This window comes from Thermobia domestica, chromosome 3 (genome assembly GCF_964235325.1).
Source record: "Thermobia domestica chromosome 3, izTheDome1.hap1.1, whole genome shotgun sequence".
In the NCBI taxonomy this organism is placed as follows: domain Eukaryota; kingdom Metazoa; phylum Arthropoda; class Insecta; order Zygentoma; family Lepismatidae; genus Thermobia; species Thermobia domestica.
This window is the reverse complement of record NC_137456.1, coordinates 144,627,955-144,646,159: the sequence shown is the minus strand read 5'-3', so window position 1 is coordinate 144,646,159 and position 18,205 is coordinate 144,627,955. Positions and strand designations below refer to the sequence as shown.

At 34.5% G+C, this 18,205-nt stretch overlaps 1 protein-coding gene across 1 annotated transcript; it reads right to left on the bottom strand.

Annotated features, from left to right (window-relative positions):
- Positions 1-9,180: 9,180 nt before the first annotated feature.
- On the bottom strand, positions 9,181-16,402 carry LOC145681528 (hemolymph lipopolysaccharide-binding protein-like). The gene is made up of 3 exons (XM_081753172.1): positions 16,309-16,402; positions 14,630-14,881; positions 9,181-9,388 (listed from the first exon to the last, which is right to left on the bottom strand). The coding sequence occupies exons 1-3, from the start codon at positions 16,319-16,321 to the stop codon at positions 9,225-9,227; spliced, it is 429 nt and encodes a 142-aa protein (XP_081609298.1). The 5' UTR covers positions 16,322-16,402; the 3' UTR covers positions 9,181-9,224.
- Between the last annotated feature and the right edge of the window lie 1,803 nt (positions 16,403-18,205).

Below are 18,205 nucleotides of genomic sequence, written 5' to 3'. Positions count from 1 at the left end.
TATTAAACGAAAACATGCGATAGTACATTTATTCACTGTTGCAAACTAAGTATGCTACAGTATTACAAACATACTAACTATTTTTCCCCTACAGAAGTAATAACACAAAAGAAATAAACTGAGCATTGCACATCCGAAGTACTTTAGTGTCTAATGCTATGATCATTGTACGACTGATTTTGAATGAATACAAAGTTATAAGTCATTGAAAATTTGACTTTTTGAAAGGCATTTCTTTAGAAAAATTGCTTAGATAAATACCTCATCCAATTATGTGTATTGTTTTCGATAAGTGTGAAGATCACAATGCCATGCAGCAATTTGATACGTAAAACTATTTTGCAGATACAGTAAACGTTCTTAAAGTTTGCAACACTGCCTAACAGTACTTAATTCCGAGGCAAAAGTATTGCTACAATGTCATGGAGGCAAATAAAGTTTATATATAATTAGAAAAGTTCCCATAAACACATTATTTTAAGCAATACATCAAATTTTACATTTTAAAATTATCTTCTGAATAGCTTGAGGTATCAAATTGCTGTAACCTTTCTCTACTGTATCCAATTACAAATAATAATCTTTGTCTACTAGAAACCACGTACGCAATTCGATGTGATACTTATCTAAACGACTTTTTAGTGAAGTTCTTTGAAGGAAGTTAAATTCTGAATTCCTTGTAAGTTTTTTCTACTTGTTTGAAATAACGTTATATGATGACTCTAATATTCGACATTATAGAATTTTAGATGTGATTTACCCCCACCCATCTCACCTGTGTTATTACTGTTATGTCAAACAATGTTTCATTGCCGATATTTGCATAGTGCAAGTTTTCACGCTCTTTTTTGTTTTGTTTGTTTGTTCATTATTTTAAAAGTTATAAGGGCATATATCAAGATAAATGCTCCATCCCCTATACATTGTGGCTAATGACCTTACTGCCTTGGACTTTCTTCTCGAATAGAGTAACCATTATTTTGCTTTTAGACTTCGCAACACCATTCATAATTAAAAAGCATTATTATCGTTCCTATCAGGACAGTATAGTTTATCGTTAATTACGAGTAAATCACTGGACCTGTATTAGTTGAAACAACGATGACTTAAGATAAGTTCCTCCAGGGGTGGACTTTCCGTAAACGTGGGTGGGGCGGGGTGTAAAGTAATTATGCAGAAAAGTTAGCACGATAGAAGGATTGCCACGTGAGAGGACAGAATTTCGTAGCTTCAGTGATATTTCTCACACAGTGGACCACCTTAAATCGTATGTGGTTGAAATAAACATAAGTACCGTGCTTGCTAGGTTTATGAAAGGAATACGGGTCTAACATAAGGCGTTGTATGGCTCATGTTTTATTTGCGCTACAAATTTAAAACATGTCTGCCATTCATAGGAACGTTTTCTAGTGTGACAAACTTTTTCCTTTTTATTTTCGTTCATTTTCCAAGATGCTCCCCAATATGAAATATGTAAAGTTATTATTTAAAAAAATAATAAAACATGTTTTCATTACGAATAAAGGAAAAATTTTGATATCAATAAATGACACATATTCATTACAGTATGATGATTGTCATTAGTCTTATTTCCAATACGTCCTTCAAACTGAGAGTGAAATTTGTAGAAGTGAAATTAGATACAGTTGTCATTGTAAAGTCAGTAAACATTGTGAAAAGCCAACAAGTTATCAAGAAAATACAAGAGGCGGAGTGAATTTTGACCTTACCTAACCTTGGTTAATATACTACAGACTGTACAAAAAAATACTACTTTCCGAAGGAGAGCGACAGCTGTTAAAACAGATGGCTTCGCTTCTTACATAGCCCCGTTGCAGAAAAGAAATACAAAATACCAAACAAAATAACAAACAAGAAGAACTTCGTCATAAAATTAATATGATAATGTGTTTGGGAACACTGCCAACAACTCTGAAGATGTTCAACTCATCTGTTTGCACTTTGGAGGTCAAAGACAAGAAAAGATATGCAGACTGTACAGTTTTTCTTAGTCTGAGATAACAAGTAAACTGGTAGACAATTATCGTAAATATTATTTCTTCACTTGCAGTTTTTAACAGCTCAATGTAAACAACCTCCTTTCTTTCTCTTTTTATCGTATATTGTCATTTTGTCATTTAATTTTGTCGTATATTCCCATGAGCAGGATCCAAGATATTAACAGTCGACGTAGAAGCGGAGGGGGAGTGTATAGTTCACATATTTAAATATTCATAACCAGGGCCCGGATCTTGACCTAAAATTTTCTAGAAAGTGACCTATAAAATGACACTAAAATTCCTGTAAAATGCCCCTAAAATTCACAAAAATTGACCTTAAAACTTGCGTTTTCTTAAACGTTTGTTTCGTAAAACATTGGCATTTTTTAAATATCCATTGGATTTTAATTATCGTTTGTCACTCATATTCAAAAAGTTTTGTTTCAGTTAGTTGCAGTCCATTGATCATTTATGTCCGTTGATCAGTCCATTGTACGACATTGTACGTACTGAAAGCGTCAATTCACTTCCGAGTTGAAACTAGGAAGCACTCTTAAACAATAAAAGTTCGGAAGTGTAGACTACATGAGAATAATAGATAAAAACCCTGTTTAAAATCTTTGTACGCCTTCTAATGCATTTTTAGTTATTCATATGATCACATTCTTTTTGGTCAACAACCCAAAACTATCCGTTCGGCCACCTACAAACCTCCACCTTTCGTCAACCAGCTACAGCTTAGTTTTCATTAGCTTGTTAAGAATGCAGTTTTTCCACCCCAATGGTCAGGAAGCATGAAAAGAGATTTATTTATCTTCGTCTTTTTCACATCCGTAAACAGTGTTCATTTTAAGTTTTCCTTATGTAGAAGAAAAAGAATAAAAAGACTATAAGTGACCTAAAAGTTACCTTAAAATATTAAAAAAATGACCTGAAACTTCAAAACGGCAAAAAGTGACCAAAAGTTGACCCTAAAAAATATATTTTTAGAACCTAGAGTTGATGGATAACGGTTTTGTTAGAATTTGCCTTGTCTTATGCGTAACAGAAAAAGTTGACTTGTCAACAAAATCCGGCCGTGTTCATAACGAATGTAAGATTAGGGATACTGCTAAACGTAGTTTACCTATTAGTTACATGAATTTCATATATATATATATATATATATATATATATATATATATATATATATATATATATATATATATATATATATATTTACTTACTCAACAATACCATTTTATTTATTCAACTGAAGGACGATAGATCATGAAGATAATAGGGAAAAGAAGAAACAGCATGGTAAGCCATCTTATTCGTCACTTTGATTGGATCACCGTATTGAATAGAGGGAAAGGCAGAAGGAAAACTAGGAAGAGGAAGACCAAGAAGATGTAGTTACGAAGAAGATACCTTATCAAAGTGTAAAACAGCTCTCCCAAGGGAGAGCAAGAAGACTATACGTTTCGGGAAATAGTTATTCTGATTTTAGGCGTAGGTCTCTTAGGAAAAACTGTTATTGCTTGTCTAATTACATACATCACTATTAATTACTATTTTTATTTATCCATAAGTTATGCACCTCCAGTACTATTTTACGGTTAGTTCATTCTGGTATCACTGGAATTTCGTGTCTCATGAAATTAGGAAATGATGCGACGCCTCTTACTGATCGTAGGAAGTTGTACATCCAACAAGATGAGTTCAATTTTACAACATAATTTCTCAACCTTCTTTAAGATTGTGTTTGTTTGTAACCAATAAGTGATATAACCTATTTTATAATACACATCCTACACTGACAGAATTTAGCAGATTTGAATTAACCAAAATTCAGTTGTTAGTATCCGAATTGCTTGCTAATATGTAGCACACTGAGCTCTCGCTTACTGCAACCGAATACTATTCGGTTGATTAATGTTCGTTCACTAATCTTCGTTCATTGACTGATTCAGCTAGGAGCTTAGTTAATCGAGTACATATAGGCCATTAAAGTAAAATTTAAACGGAATTGCTAAGATTTGAACAACTCACCCACGGATCAGTAGGATCACGTCTTAACATTCTTTGCTGCACTAAGGCATTTACGGCCATTCTTTGCGGATTTTTTTTCATTTCTCGCTTCTTTGCTAAGAATGTAATAGTGGAAACAGCTTCGATCATTTCGAAATAGTTAGAGCCATAATTCCCAAGCCAATTTGTTTAAAGCTTTTTACGTTTCTTTCATGTTACATCAAAGGTTTTCATACATTCGAACCAAAGCCCATCGTGTTGAGAGGGATTTTATTAAGCGAGTGAATTGGTTAAAATATTTTCGCCAATTTTCTCGGAAATGAGTAACTCAGAAATAGGTTTAAAAACCAAAGCATGGCTTAACCGAATACTGCTCGCTTACTAGTTACCAAGAGAATTTCTTCCAAAAGAGTCTTTTTGACAGATCTTCGACTACAACAAAACTGGGTTTTATTTAATCCCTACTTAGCAAACAAGATAACTCGCTCGTGGCTAAGCAATTAGTGTACGCACCTTTGGCGAATGAGACCGCGTTCGATTTCCGGAGAGAGCTTATGTGGTTCGGATTCCACGTTAAGTTATAGGTCCACTTCTCGCATAGCCTCGTTGCTGCAAGGGACCTTAAGCTGAAAATCATATCAAATTAAAACCCACTTAGCACGAAAACAATTTTCTCAGTGTACTGAATCAAGTAGCAATATGAAATGCTACATATGAACTTATTGCAGTATTACACGTGTTAGCTACTGTAATTAATTTGCAAAGCTCTGGCAATCGTGTCACTATATTCAGACACCTGCTGTAAGTTATTAATGAAGAAGATTTTTTTTTCAAAATAAATTCTCCAGAATCCCTCCAGGCTTTCGCACTTGATCATGGTTGTGCACCACAGAAAGCCCATAGAATAGCCAGATTGGAAATAATTTACTCTTCTGGGCCTGAAGAAAATGTATACATCAATTGATTTTTTATGGTAAAAATGGATGGATTGATACCTATTTTGGCCACTGTTTGAAAGGACGTTTCGGTGTGGAATCTTTCTATATAAGTAAGTTTAACGTATACAACAGGTTTACTCCAATTAATAAGGACCTTAATATACTTTCCAGAGTCTGAATATTTCTAATGGCTCTATATAAACAATGCTCACATTGACTGATTCAGGAATGACAAATCTATTCTATTAATACTAAATTTTCCCAGTTCTGGAAAGGCCTTTCCTGTTTAGAATTGCCAGTCAGTTTCCGGAGAGTGAATATTTTTCAAATTATTATATTAGACAATTTATTTATCAATCGATTTAGTATGAAGAAACAAATTGATTAACTCATATTTTCTTCATTTCTAGTTTGCACTCAAAATTTACTTTTCATGGTCGCAAGTTATCTGGTTTCTCTGTCTACTCAATATACACATCGTTTTATTCACGGCAGAACAATTAGTCCGCCAAAATTCAGGAACATTGAACATGAAAAGTTATACAAGAAAAAATTGTACGACATATGATGAGTTTTCTACAGTAAGTCGCTTTTGAAATGTCAATGAAAACGCAGATTTGATATCAAACATTTAATTCATTTCATTACAGGTATCTACTCGAAAAATATATGGACTATAAAGAATTTGATCCTATTAATAACAATTTGTAGAAAATATTGTTTGTTCTATTACCATTTGTGGTAACGCGTCCCGTAGTCGTTAACACCCTTGCCTTTGATGCAAGTGGTCCTGAATTTGATTCCCGATGGAGACACTCGGCCAAAAAGGAGTGGAAGCCTTTCCAGGTCAATCATCCCGAGTGAGGCTTTCCTGAATTTTTCTCATAGACACTAGACAATGACGGGATGGTACCAAACATACAGGTCCCAAACCATCTCCTTCCTTCCCCACTTCACCGAGTGGTGTGATCACCGAGGGATGTGAGGGCTATAACGGCGATAAATGCCGGAAGTCTAAAAATAGGCTATAATTCCTAATTCCTATTGATATTTAAACAAAATAGTTCAGTTCTTTAGATCTTCAGTTAGAATGTTTTCTGCTACTGTTCCCTTAGTTTTTGTTTGATTGGAGTTTAGTGCCACTTTTCAGAACCGAGGCTGTATGGGACGAAGACCTACTGTTTAAGGTGACATCTGAAACAACATAGTGCTTTCAAATTTCAAAGCTCTCGGTCTGAAAATCGAGTACACATCCATGCATGAAAGTCTCGCGAGCTAGCCACTAGACTAGCGGAGAGGGCTCTGACTCTTAATGGTACCTTTGTAGTTTATTTACATACGTTGATCTCAGAGTAAAACGGCTTTCATTTTATTCTGGAAAGAATGATCCAGCACAATCAGGGTGAGTCAAAGTCACGTTTCATTATGTTTTCTCTTCTTTTCTCGTTCGGATCTCTCACACAAGAGGAAATAACGGATATTTATTTGGTTGTCAGAACCATTTACAGAACACCACCGAGAGGTTTTAAACAGATGGCAACACAGATAGCTGATCATTAACAACGCAATCGCAAAATTGGTACAAGGATTTAAGGTGACTGGTAGCGTGTTCAGCAAACTGCGTTGCCGTCTGTTTAAAACCTCTCGGTGCTGTTCTTCAACAACGAAACAGGGTTGAAATCATTACGGTATTGTAACAGCTGTATGCAAAGGAGTAGTTGTTACATGGATATGAAACAATTACCGCCCTGTTAAAACTATGAAATGGTTGTTTTCTACAGGATGTTCCAAAATAAACGAACGAGTTTTGACAATTTGAGGAAACTTTGATCTCGATGCCTGCACTGAAGATATTGCCCGATTTAAAAAATACAATTATAATTTTGGATAGATGGTTCAAATTTTCCACGCCATTAGAATTCATTTGAAAACATCTTTTTTTCTTTTCGACCCGCCCTACTACACAGTTAGCTCAAAGCCCTTAAGCATAGGGGACAAGTATTCTGTTCTCGTTGGGAGTTCATATGGTTTGGATCTCATCTTAAGCTATATGTCTACATCTCACATAGCTTTGCTCCCAGGAATGTAATGTATACCTAACATTTTTATAGTGCAGCTTATACTCACTTTAAATCACGGCTGCGATGGAAGTTATAAGAGTGGTATACACTATGTTTCTGAAAACTTGGAGCGAATATCTCCAAAAATTTTAACAATAAGTTGCTGATCGGTTCTGAAAGGGGTTAAACTCCAAATCAACCTTAAAGCAAATTAGTACTTCACTTCTACAATTCATTTCAACAACAAGATGTAGACCTACTGTTATTCCATGCCGAATATACATTTGCTAACTGTCTATCCACGACAAAGTTTCAAAATATGTATAAGGTTCTGTCAATCGAGCAGAGACAGAATTAACTGAAATTCTATAATGATTTCCATCTTAGACTTAACTTACGTAATTTGACTAATCTCTACTTACTGATATTTTATAATTATTTGTTTGAATTTGAATTTTAGTGCAACACTTACATATTCGTCTACGAGTTCGCATACTTACTTTTACTATAACATTTCAGAAGTAAATCAGTTTAAAATATAGTTCATAAACATTTAAATACTAAACGGTCTTCTGTAAATGCTCTTTAAAAAGTTTTGTACATATAAATGAGGCGTTATTAAGTTCCAAAATTGTGAGGTACACTAGAAAATGTTTCATTTTTTCTCCATAATCATATGTATATCGGCGTGACCGAGTAAACACAATGGTTCAACACCTTACTGCGCAGTCCCCTCGACCTTGAAATAATACGTGCTAACCTTTTCCTCGCGATTAGTGTTGCTATCTGTTTTCCTTATTCATTATTGTTGTGTCTTGGCACGTAAGAACAGAGGATGGCAGAACTGTTATTCATATAACTGTTATCAGGCAATTCACAAGGCCACAAAACTATTATTGTGACCAGTTACAGAAAACATAGAATGTTGTTCGTTACTTAGTATAAATGTCAAATATACTGCGTAAAGCTTTGCTCATACCAAACAATAAAAAACAATGCAAATATTCACAGGCAGCAACGAGGTGTTTTTGATACGCTCGGAAGGCGATATCGTCGGTGTTGAATTAACACACAAGTAACATGCTAAAGTGATAGTCATTTTGTGTTGTTTTAACACATATTTTGCTGTGTAGTTGCAGATAAAAAGCAAGCCGTGGAGACTCTGCCAAGCTAGATGAGATTTTAAACTGTCCAAGTAGTAATAAAATTGCTTGTAACTAGCATATGTCTTGGGTTAAAAATGGCCACAGTTCTAGTACAATTATAAATTATCTTCGACACTAATGGACTTGACAATCTGGTTTATATTGAATTGTGTACTTCTAACCAAGTGGACAAAACTCGTAAATTCCAATTGTGATATTATTCAAATATGAACTATGGAAAAGAAAAGGAACGAATTGGGTGAAAAATTACTCACCCTTGATTCTAGTACTAAACACGTATTTGTGTGCATAGCCTGCATGAGCTCCATGCAAATCAATTCTCATACTTAGGTATACAAATAGACTGAAGAAATGCGGTTCAATATCGCAGGTATCGACAAAAAGTTCCTTAATTATGATGTGTTAAAAATTCCACACTTGAAGTAGCCTAAGATGTGCATTTTCTTTCTTGTAAAGTATCAATTTATTATTATTATTATTATTATTATTATTATTATTATTATTATTATTATTATTATTATTATTATTATTATTATTATTATTATTATTATTATTATTAAGAACATGCTCAGCTTGTCCTGAAGATTTGCTACTGTTTGTCTTCCGATGTCCGAGTTCTCATCTAGTGTAGTTAAATCAGAAATTTCTCAGTTATAATATGTGTATCAGTGTTTTATACAGTCTTCTCGATTTCGAGAGGAAGAAGGCTAAATTTATCACCTACACACTACACTTAGATCTTTAGAAGTTTTCGGGAATTTGTAGAATTTTTGGGAAAACTTTTTCCCTGACATGTGTTTATAAAACTATTTGCGTGTATAACTAACTTTACATTGTGTAGAATGGTTTATACTATCCAAGAATCTTGTGATACTGATTTAGTTAAGAAAAGAACTTTTGTCACTGTCAAACACCCAACTTTCTTCCATGAAAAACTAATCTTGTAAAATGAATTATTTTGATTTAAATATAACAAACATTGTATTTTTTGTTCTTTAATACAAATTATAAGATAATATCAACTCTTTCATTACAGTTTAGTGTCAGTTACCAAAGTTCATATTCACAAATAAAAGAAGTTTTGGCTTCACAGGGATAGTCATTGAGACCCCCATTACGATGTATTGTGCCACAGTCTTCCTTTCCGTGGTGGTCGTCCGGTTGACCTGGGTGGGACCATCTGGTGAATCCAGTTTCGCTTATATGTTGTCCTAGATAGAATATAGTGAAAAAAGTCAATAATATTAGTACAATTATACGTACGTATCTATGAGAATAAGAAAATCAGCGTTTACGTAGAGGGCAAAATTCATGATCGAGAAACGCAGTATAATTTCCACAAACAATAGAACAGAGAGCCTTCATGAAAGACGCATATTTTTGAAAAAGATCATTGTTTTAACAAGTTGATTGCTACTACAAGTTGATGCCGCACTCATGATAGTAACTGTTTGAGGCCTGATATCCCTATGAGGGTTTTTACTTTATATATATATATATATATTAACGTGTACAAACTAGTTGTTTCGTCTCCTAAATGTTGCCCTCTACTTGTAGATTGGCCTCATAAAGCAGTATTTTGCACATATCTCAGAAATGGTTGGAATTAATTTACAGATTCATTTTTGCACAATTTGTTTATAATTTAGTTGCTACGGTTATTGTACAGCATACTCGTACTAACCAACATCCACTGTAAAAAATAATTTCTTAAAAGTGAGAAACCGTTTCTTATCTATGCACCGAGACAATATTTTCTTAGAAATGTGATTTGGCAATTCACAAAGAAAGTAACAGTATATTTTCTCTTTCCACTTTATACAACCACATCTACTTTTCTTCATTTCTCATTAATGAGATTTTCAAACACTTATTTCTAAGAAAAGATGTTCTCGGTGCACAGAAAAGAAATGGTTTATCAGATTTAAGAAAACATTTTTAACAGTGTATTTCATGATTTTGTTGTTTAAATTTAATTATTTGCACGTCTTTATGTTATCGGAGAACAAAACAAAAGTCAGTACAAAATTTATAATGGTCATGACACTCATATGTGGGCTTCACTTCAGTTGTTCTGGCTTTTAAATGATGGACTCTACTTGTAGCTGGCTTCACTAAACAGTAGTTGCTCATATCGCATAGAAATGGTTGGAATTAATTTACAGACTTGTTTTTGTACACTTCGTTTATAGTTTAGTTGCTGTGTTGTTGTACAACATACGAACCAACATATTTCATGATTTTGTTGGTTAAATTTCAAAATTATACTTCCTTACATTATCAGAGAACAAGGAAAGAAGGAAGTTTGAACGAAGTTTGTAGTGGTCAAAGTTGCCAATTTTGTATATAGGTGTCTTGTCTACAACATCAATGAGCAAGAAGCAAAAACACTTCATGAAATATTAGATCTCATGACTTGGTATTGTAAATTTATTTTCCTCGGCCACGGCACTCAAAAACAGGTCTGAAAAACACCTGAAAAAACAGGTCTCGCTTGTTTTTAAGATTCTTTGTTTTACTGACTTAATAACTATCTTCAATCATATTTGGCCACACTATGTCACGGGCACATTTTATTCATGGCAGCCAAACTATACAGAAAGAAACGTTTAGCTAATTGTTTCCGACTGCAAAGTTGAGACGTTTTCGAAAGCTTTCATGAAATTATACGAAAAAATAAGTAATCGTTTTTATCCCCAGTCCTTATGCGTGTCATGTCGAAGAAAATGAAATATCTAAGGCCACTATTCGCTTAAAGCACTTTCTTACTAGCAGCAGTCTTCTGTTAAGGATAAATAAAAACAATTTTCATTTTGTCTTGATTTTCAAAAATTAGAGACTCACTTATATTTGTCTTTTTCTATTGGCAAGCGAGTAAGATGATTGCATTCATGGACAACCAAAATAATTAGTTAGAGTTGTATGACCCTCGAACTAAGAGGAATTACATTAAGTGTATTTTCATATTTTAAAAAGTAACAATTTCAATAAATAAACCTGACATTGAAAACTACTGAAATACCTTATATATAACAACTCATAATAATTAATTAATATTATTTAATAATTCTAGTATTTCTTGTATTTATACTATTTTTGCTGGTCTAGTGACTACTGAGTGTATGTAATTGGATCATGTATTTCATTTACGACGTGAGGGCATTGAACGTATTACTGCGCTTCAGATTTCACCTTAAAGTATGCTTCTCATACAGCCCCGATGTTGAAACAGGACGCTAGACTTCAACAGTAAAAAAATAAACAATATTTCTCGCGTTCCTTACATAAATATATGGATCAGGATTATAAGTAATATAAAGCTGATCATCAAAATAATGAAACATATGTAGCTCCCAACACGTAATATGAGACAGAAAGTATCACTGAAAATCCGTGAAACATCGGCCGAAGTTAATGGCAAGTTAGGTGACGTCTATAGTACATCAAATCAATTAGAACAGAGTCGTCTGTTGAAGCAAACACAGCCAGTCGGTGGTTATAAAGTGTGGAAGATTCATATATGTTAAATTGTGGCTTACAGTTAGTTTGTCGCAAATGTGTTAAAAGTGTCAGTGTGTTAGACGTATCGCAAGGAACGGTGTCGAAGGGGCTGACAACTTACAAAACTCACGGAAAAACAACATTATCACAGACTCAGGACCAGATAGTACATTTTCTACAATAAAGTTTGAAGATTTTTTAAAAGTAGTTTCAGTAAACTACTCATTTCTTTCTTACAGTAGCCTATGTTCTAAGTTAACATCTATACTGAAAACAATTGACAAGAAGAAAAAAATGTTGACATGAGTTTACAGTGCGCCTCCACAATGTCTAGGCAAGAAGTTACCATTCATTGTATTCTTTGCATCGGATAACCACAGTCATCTAGTAGCGGACTAATTATTTTTTATTCTCGATCTACATTTATGTATCTCACTCCCTTTTTTTCCTACATTTTCCAGCACTACTTGAATTACGTATCCTTCTATGATATAAAAAGTAGACCTACATACTAAGTTTCATCATTTATTAACTATGTAAAACATTAACATTTAGAGTTCAACACACATGCACTAACGAGGGAACCTATCCAAGTGTAACTCTGACTTCGAGTCGAGGCTATGGCTGTTGGATACATTGTCCCAAAAGAACATAACACGAAAAGGGATACATCCTCGATCGCAACCGTTGCGAAGATATAAGCGTGAAAAGTTAGAAATTGAGCTCCATACTATACATTACAAAGTCAGATTCCGGGTCATATTTTTTTCGGAAACGGTCGGGTAAGGAAACTCAGCGAATACATATCAAATTTGTGTGGGAAGATCAGCACCTTTTAAATGAAAAATTTGTGTCTCTGGGGCACTCTCAGGGTACCAGGCGGAGTCCAACTCAAAATTTGCAAATGAAACCGGGGGTCAAGTAGCATATTGTATGAAAGCTATTGTTAAACAAAACAAGATATAACAAATCTCAACTCTCTACGATAACCCTGTGCAAACGGGCAACTGGTCAAAATGTCAATACAAAAAATGAAATGAAATGAAATTTTTGAGTTTTACGTCCCACGCTTATGCCGGTTAGGCTAAAGGAGACGGTGATGATGAGTAATGAATGAAACGGTGGAATGAAGAAAGTGGGAGGAAACGGAAGAACCCCGAGGAAACCCACGCACATGGTTTTTGTCCACCACAAGGTACACTTGGCGGTGGCTGGGATCGAACCCAGGACTCTAAGCACCAGAGGTCAACGCTCTACCACTGAGCCACCGCGGCCCCCAAAATGTCAATCAGAAAATCTATGGCCACGCTTCTAAATCCGTTAAGTTGCAACTATAACAAAACATAAAAGCACGCTTAAAAGTGCAAGGTATTGAAGTAAAGCAAATTGCTGCAGAGTTTCTCTCTAAAAAGCATCCTGCGATATATTTTATTTCTGCACCATTATTCCTGTTTCCTCCAATCGCACTCCTCTCCAAGTTGCCACACAGTTTCAAGGTCACTCATTTCCGTCTTTACCATCGTGTTTCTCGTTCAGCATATCTCCCGATAAAAATTTCACAGTGCAATCTGTGAAATTGGGGTCCAGGTGTGCGAAAGCACATACCGTTGCCTTTGACCTTCTCACCCTCCACGACGGTTGCGATTGACAATGTATCCTTTCTCTTCTAGGACACGAAATTCAATGGTCATGGTTATTCTATGGTCCATTGGTCATTCGAAGTTACACTTATACTTCGATAAGGTCCGTTATGCGACTCTGTGAGAGACTGCAGCAATTTGCTTTACTCCAATACCTTGCACTTTTTAACGTGTTTTTCTGTTTTAACTGTGTCGCAACTTAACGGATTTAGAAGCGGGCCATAGATTTTCTGATGTAGGTTGTATTGGCATTTTGAGCAGTTGCCCATTTGCACAGGGTTATCGTAGAGAGTTGAGATTTGTTCTATCTTCTTTTATTTAACAATAGCTTTCATACAGTATGCTACTTGACCCCCGGTTCCATTTGCAAATTTTGAGTTGGACCCCACCTGGGACCCCGCGAGTGCCCCGGGGAGACAAATTTTTCATTCAAAAGGTGCTTGTCTTCCCACACAAATTTGATATGTATTCGCTGAGTTAGCCGACCGTTTTCGAAAAATCTGACCCGGAATCTGACTTCATAATATACAGTATGGAGCTGAATTTCTAACTCGGCCATAGTCTCGACTCGAAGTCAGAGTTACACTTGGATAGGTTCCCTCGTAAGTCTACAAGTAATAATTAGCATGTAAAAGTGTCAAGTTAAGTTTCTATTAAAATTACACGTTATTAAAAAAGTGCAGTCAAAGATAAGAGTTAATCTAATCCTTCATAACAATATGAATAAAATGAAACGAAGATAGGTAGATAGATAGATCTATACAGTATTCATTATATACAGTATATAATGAATATATTTATAGGCTATTATTTCAAAAGCAAGCTTCGATCTTATCTGATTCAAACTATCAACATTACTAAAACACAAAGCTCCTCTAGTTATACATTTAAAACTTTGAATCATTCAATGTGTTTTCAGCAACTGCGCCGACCTTCCAAAATTTATGTGGGTGCATATCAATGGCGAGACGTGTTAACCTATATGTTTTCAGGGAAGTCTCGATATTTGATTGATTTATTTTTAGTTAAAATCTTTAATGAACACTGTCATAAAGGGCTGTGCTGTGACAAAGTAAAATATACCGGTACTGTAAGGATAAATTAAGGCTGCCCTAGCCCAGTCAGTAACACGGCTGAATTAAAAGCAAGAGAAACGGGTTCAAAGCCGGCTCCAAACTAAAAATCTTGTGGGGTGTGCCACACCCACAAGATTATTTATGTGGGTGCCGAAGCCCCGGAGCATTCATGTAGTCGGCGCGCATGGTTTTCAGAATGTCATAAAATTTATGCAGCGAAATTTATTGTACTCACCAAAAATAGTTATGTGTTGCCCCTCTTCATATCTGTTGTGAAATCCAATAAATGTCCAAGGATTAGGTCCTGGATGTCTCTCAAAAATTTGTTTTAAAACATTGGATTCAGCTTCGGAGTTCAGAATGGCCAGATGGGCTCCCTCTTCTTCACAAATAGTTTTGCCTTCGAACCATGTTGATTCACGGTTGTGGTACTTGTAATACCCAATGCCCGGGAAGAACTCATAATCTTTTGGTTTCGGAGGTGGAACTGAAATTCAGTAATAATAATAATATATTAAATTTATTATTATTATATATAACATATACATTTATATATTATTATTATTATTATTATTATTATTATTATTATTATTATTATTATTATTATTATTATTATTATTATTATTATTAGGAATTCTGCGAACCCTCCCCCCTTCCAAAAGAACAGCATTTGTAAAAGTATTACATAATAATATCTGACACAATATACTACAAGTAAAATAATAATTATAATGAATGATAAGTCAATTGTAATTTTAGCATATTACAATCCTTGTCAGAGACTAAAAATACACAACTTCTTTAATTGAAAATGTCCTATAAAATCAAAATATAATAAAAATGATCTACATACTAAAATATACAATGTAGTGAAGGTTTCATTTAAAATAAATTAGTATTTACAACATCTACAACAATAGTATCTAACAATATCTAAGTGGAGTGTAACGCTCGACGACTATACGCATAGCTTTCCATGAAAATTGGCAACATTGCATAAATTAACCATAAGAAAATGAAGACAGATGAGAAAACTCCCTTTCTGGATGCAAATTCCCTTTTAACTAGTTTTCGGCCAAACAGGATTAGGCGAAACAAGAATTCATCTTTCGCCGAACATGACCGACTGCCCACATATGCAATAATTTTGTAGCTTAAGGCATTCGGCTAAACAGGTAGGAACCAAAATTTTCTATATGTGTGTACGTACCAAATATTACTTTTTAAATGATACTGACGCTCGAGGGCAGTCATGGCTTTATCTCGAGTAAAGTAAAAAAGTATATGTTCGGTATTGTGACTCATTTTGACTGATACAAGTTCTACCACGTGGTTCTTGTTCCATACAATGGTCGAATACAAAACGAAATTTTTCGTGTCCAAACAGGACTATTTCAAGTCAATATACACGTATATCATATATATTTTATTTACTGAAAACAATTCTGGTTATCGATGTTGATTTTTATGATCTTTCTAAAAATAAATTTGATAGTAACTGTGGATTTCTACCATACACAAAACATTGTCATAATTGGGAAAAGAACTTAACGTCTAAAATTTTATTACCCTCATAATTTCACTATTTCTCATTTAGATCACTCTTTCGTTTTATATTATGCATTTAAAGAGTTGTAAATAGTTTTGTTTTTCGTAGAAGGAATAAAATAATTTATAATAGGAAATAGAAAGTTTGTTACTTACTTATTCACTTGAAAATCGCTTTGTCTCTTTAAGATCTTTGCTAATCCAAAGAAGATGATGACTTTGACTGAAGCACTAAGGCTCTCGTGATGTGGCTACTAAAATAAACAGTTACTGAACTATAAACTCCCTACATATGTGTGTGTAATAAGGAGTGAGAAGAGCAGAAAGAAAGAGAGCTGAAAAATTAGGAAAACTTGGATCACTTACTTGTTTGTTTCATCTTGCTTTTCTTTTGACAAGCAAATTATGAAGGGATAAGGGAACAGTGGTACTTCTCACATCTGCAGTGCAACACATTATCTTCGAACGATATGAGCAAGTGCGTGTTTAATTATAAGCGTTTAACAAAAAAAAGTAAATAAATGAAAATAAAGTCCAATGATGATATATTAATCGACAGATACTGTAGAAGGCCGGTGTCCTTCTCCTTCATCTGCATATCAAAATGCAGATGAGGGGCACATTTACATATCATGATGTAAATAGATTAATTTGCTATACAGTTAATTGCTTAGAATTTAGTATGCATATCTAATATTATCTTGTTTTTATGACTAAAGATTGTTTAAACACCGAGCGTAGTACGGAAATATTAATACAATATTGTATTATATTGTATTTAATCATGCATGTTATTTCGTTAATAGGCAAATTATATCTGATTTTATTGCGTGCATCTCATTACTGGGTCTTTGTATTATATATATTATACATGGGAAGGAAGGAAGAGAGTTGTTATAATACTCTATATTGGATTCATTAACGAAGAATTAAAGGCATAGTCAAAGTATTCATGCATTGATTTTAGAATTTTGGAAAACGGAGCTGCGCTGACAAAGAATTTTTTTTTTCTCTCGCGACTCTTCGTCGCCTAGCATACTGTATGTGAGGTCCTTCACAACTCACCGTTTCAGGAAATCACTAAATGAGTGATAAAAGAAGACTCATTAAACACAGGAAGGATCCTACTCACTTCCTTTAGTGAAGCAATGCTGAATTAAAAACAGTGCTTACAGACGCTCAACTTCTATTGTTGAAAATGTTGTAAAAATTTTAGCGTCAACATGTGAGTTTTTAAATTTGTATAGGTGTAATTTTGTGTGCAGCGAGCTCAAAGCGTCTCTTCCGCCCCCTTCACCCATGGCCAGTATCGTCAGCGGACGGACCTAAAATTTTTACCCAGGATGCACAGCAAGTTTAAAATGTTTACTTTATTTTGATTCATTTTCTTTGTAAAATATTAATATTAACGTATTACGCTCATTCGTTCTTGGAAATACCGTTCAAAATTCCTAACTAATTTTTTTCAACGTGTATCCCTTTTCGTACAAGACAATTGGTTCTTGTAATTGTCAAAATTAATAATAACCAAAAATGTTTCCTCTCACTCTCTCCTACAAACATGGATGCCAATTAGTAGCAGACAGTTTAAAAGGCAGCCGCAGGAAAATAGGCTTATTTCCAGTACTGTGAGAGATGACAGCTTATGACAGTTATATCAATGGATTCTATGTATATTTTGCTTTATTTCTGTATATGATATCATGTGTTCCTATTATTCGTAATATTAGTTACAAGTGAAAATAATTTTGTTGTTTGAAAACTTCATAGACTTCTGTTGGTAGCAGAAGCTTCAAATGTCACCACCATTTGAAGTATTGGCAGCACCTGTCAAAGGATTGCTGGGAGTATGTGCAATCAGAGGCAGGTTTTCGTGTGATTTTTGCAAGAGACCTCCCAGTAGAATCGCCTGAGGCACAAAAACCTTTGTTGAAAGACTCGAGAAAGAGCGAGTCCTTCTTTTTCTTAGTTTTTGTGCGGTAAATATACTTGTTCTGTGGTGAACAAGTTAAGTTGATTCTTAGCTTGAGAAGAGTAAACACTATCAATTTGCAGAAGGAAGTCATCTATACTTCCTTACTTTTCGGGCAGTTTGGACCCAGGAAAACGTGTGAGCATTCGGTGCTCCCAAGGAATTCCTGTTGAAAATACATGAACCGTCATGTATCGGGAAACCGTGTGTGTGGTGAACTTTGCTTTTACTTATCACCTTCTATTGTAAAATACATCAAAGTGTTGAACAGTGCTAATATTTAAAAGTTGT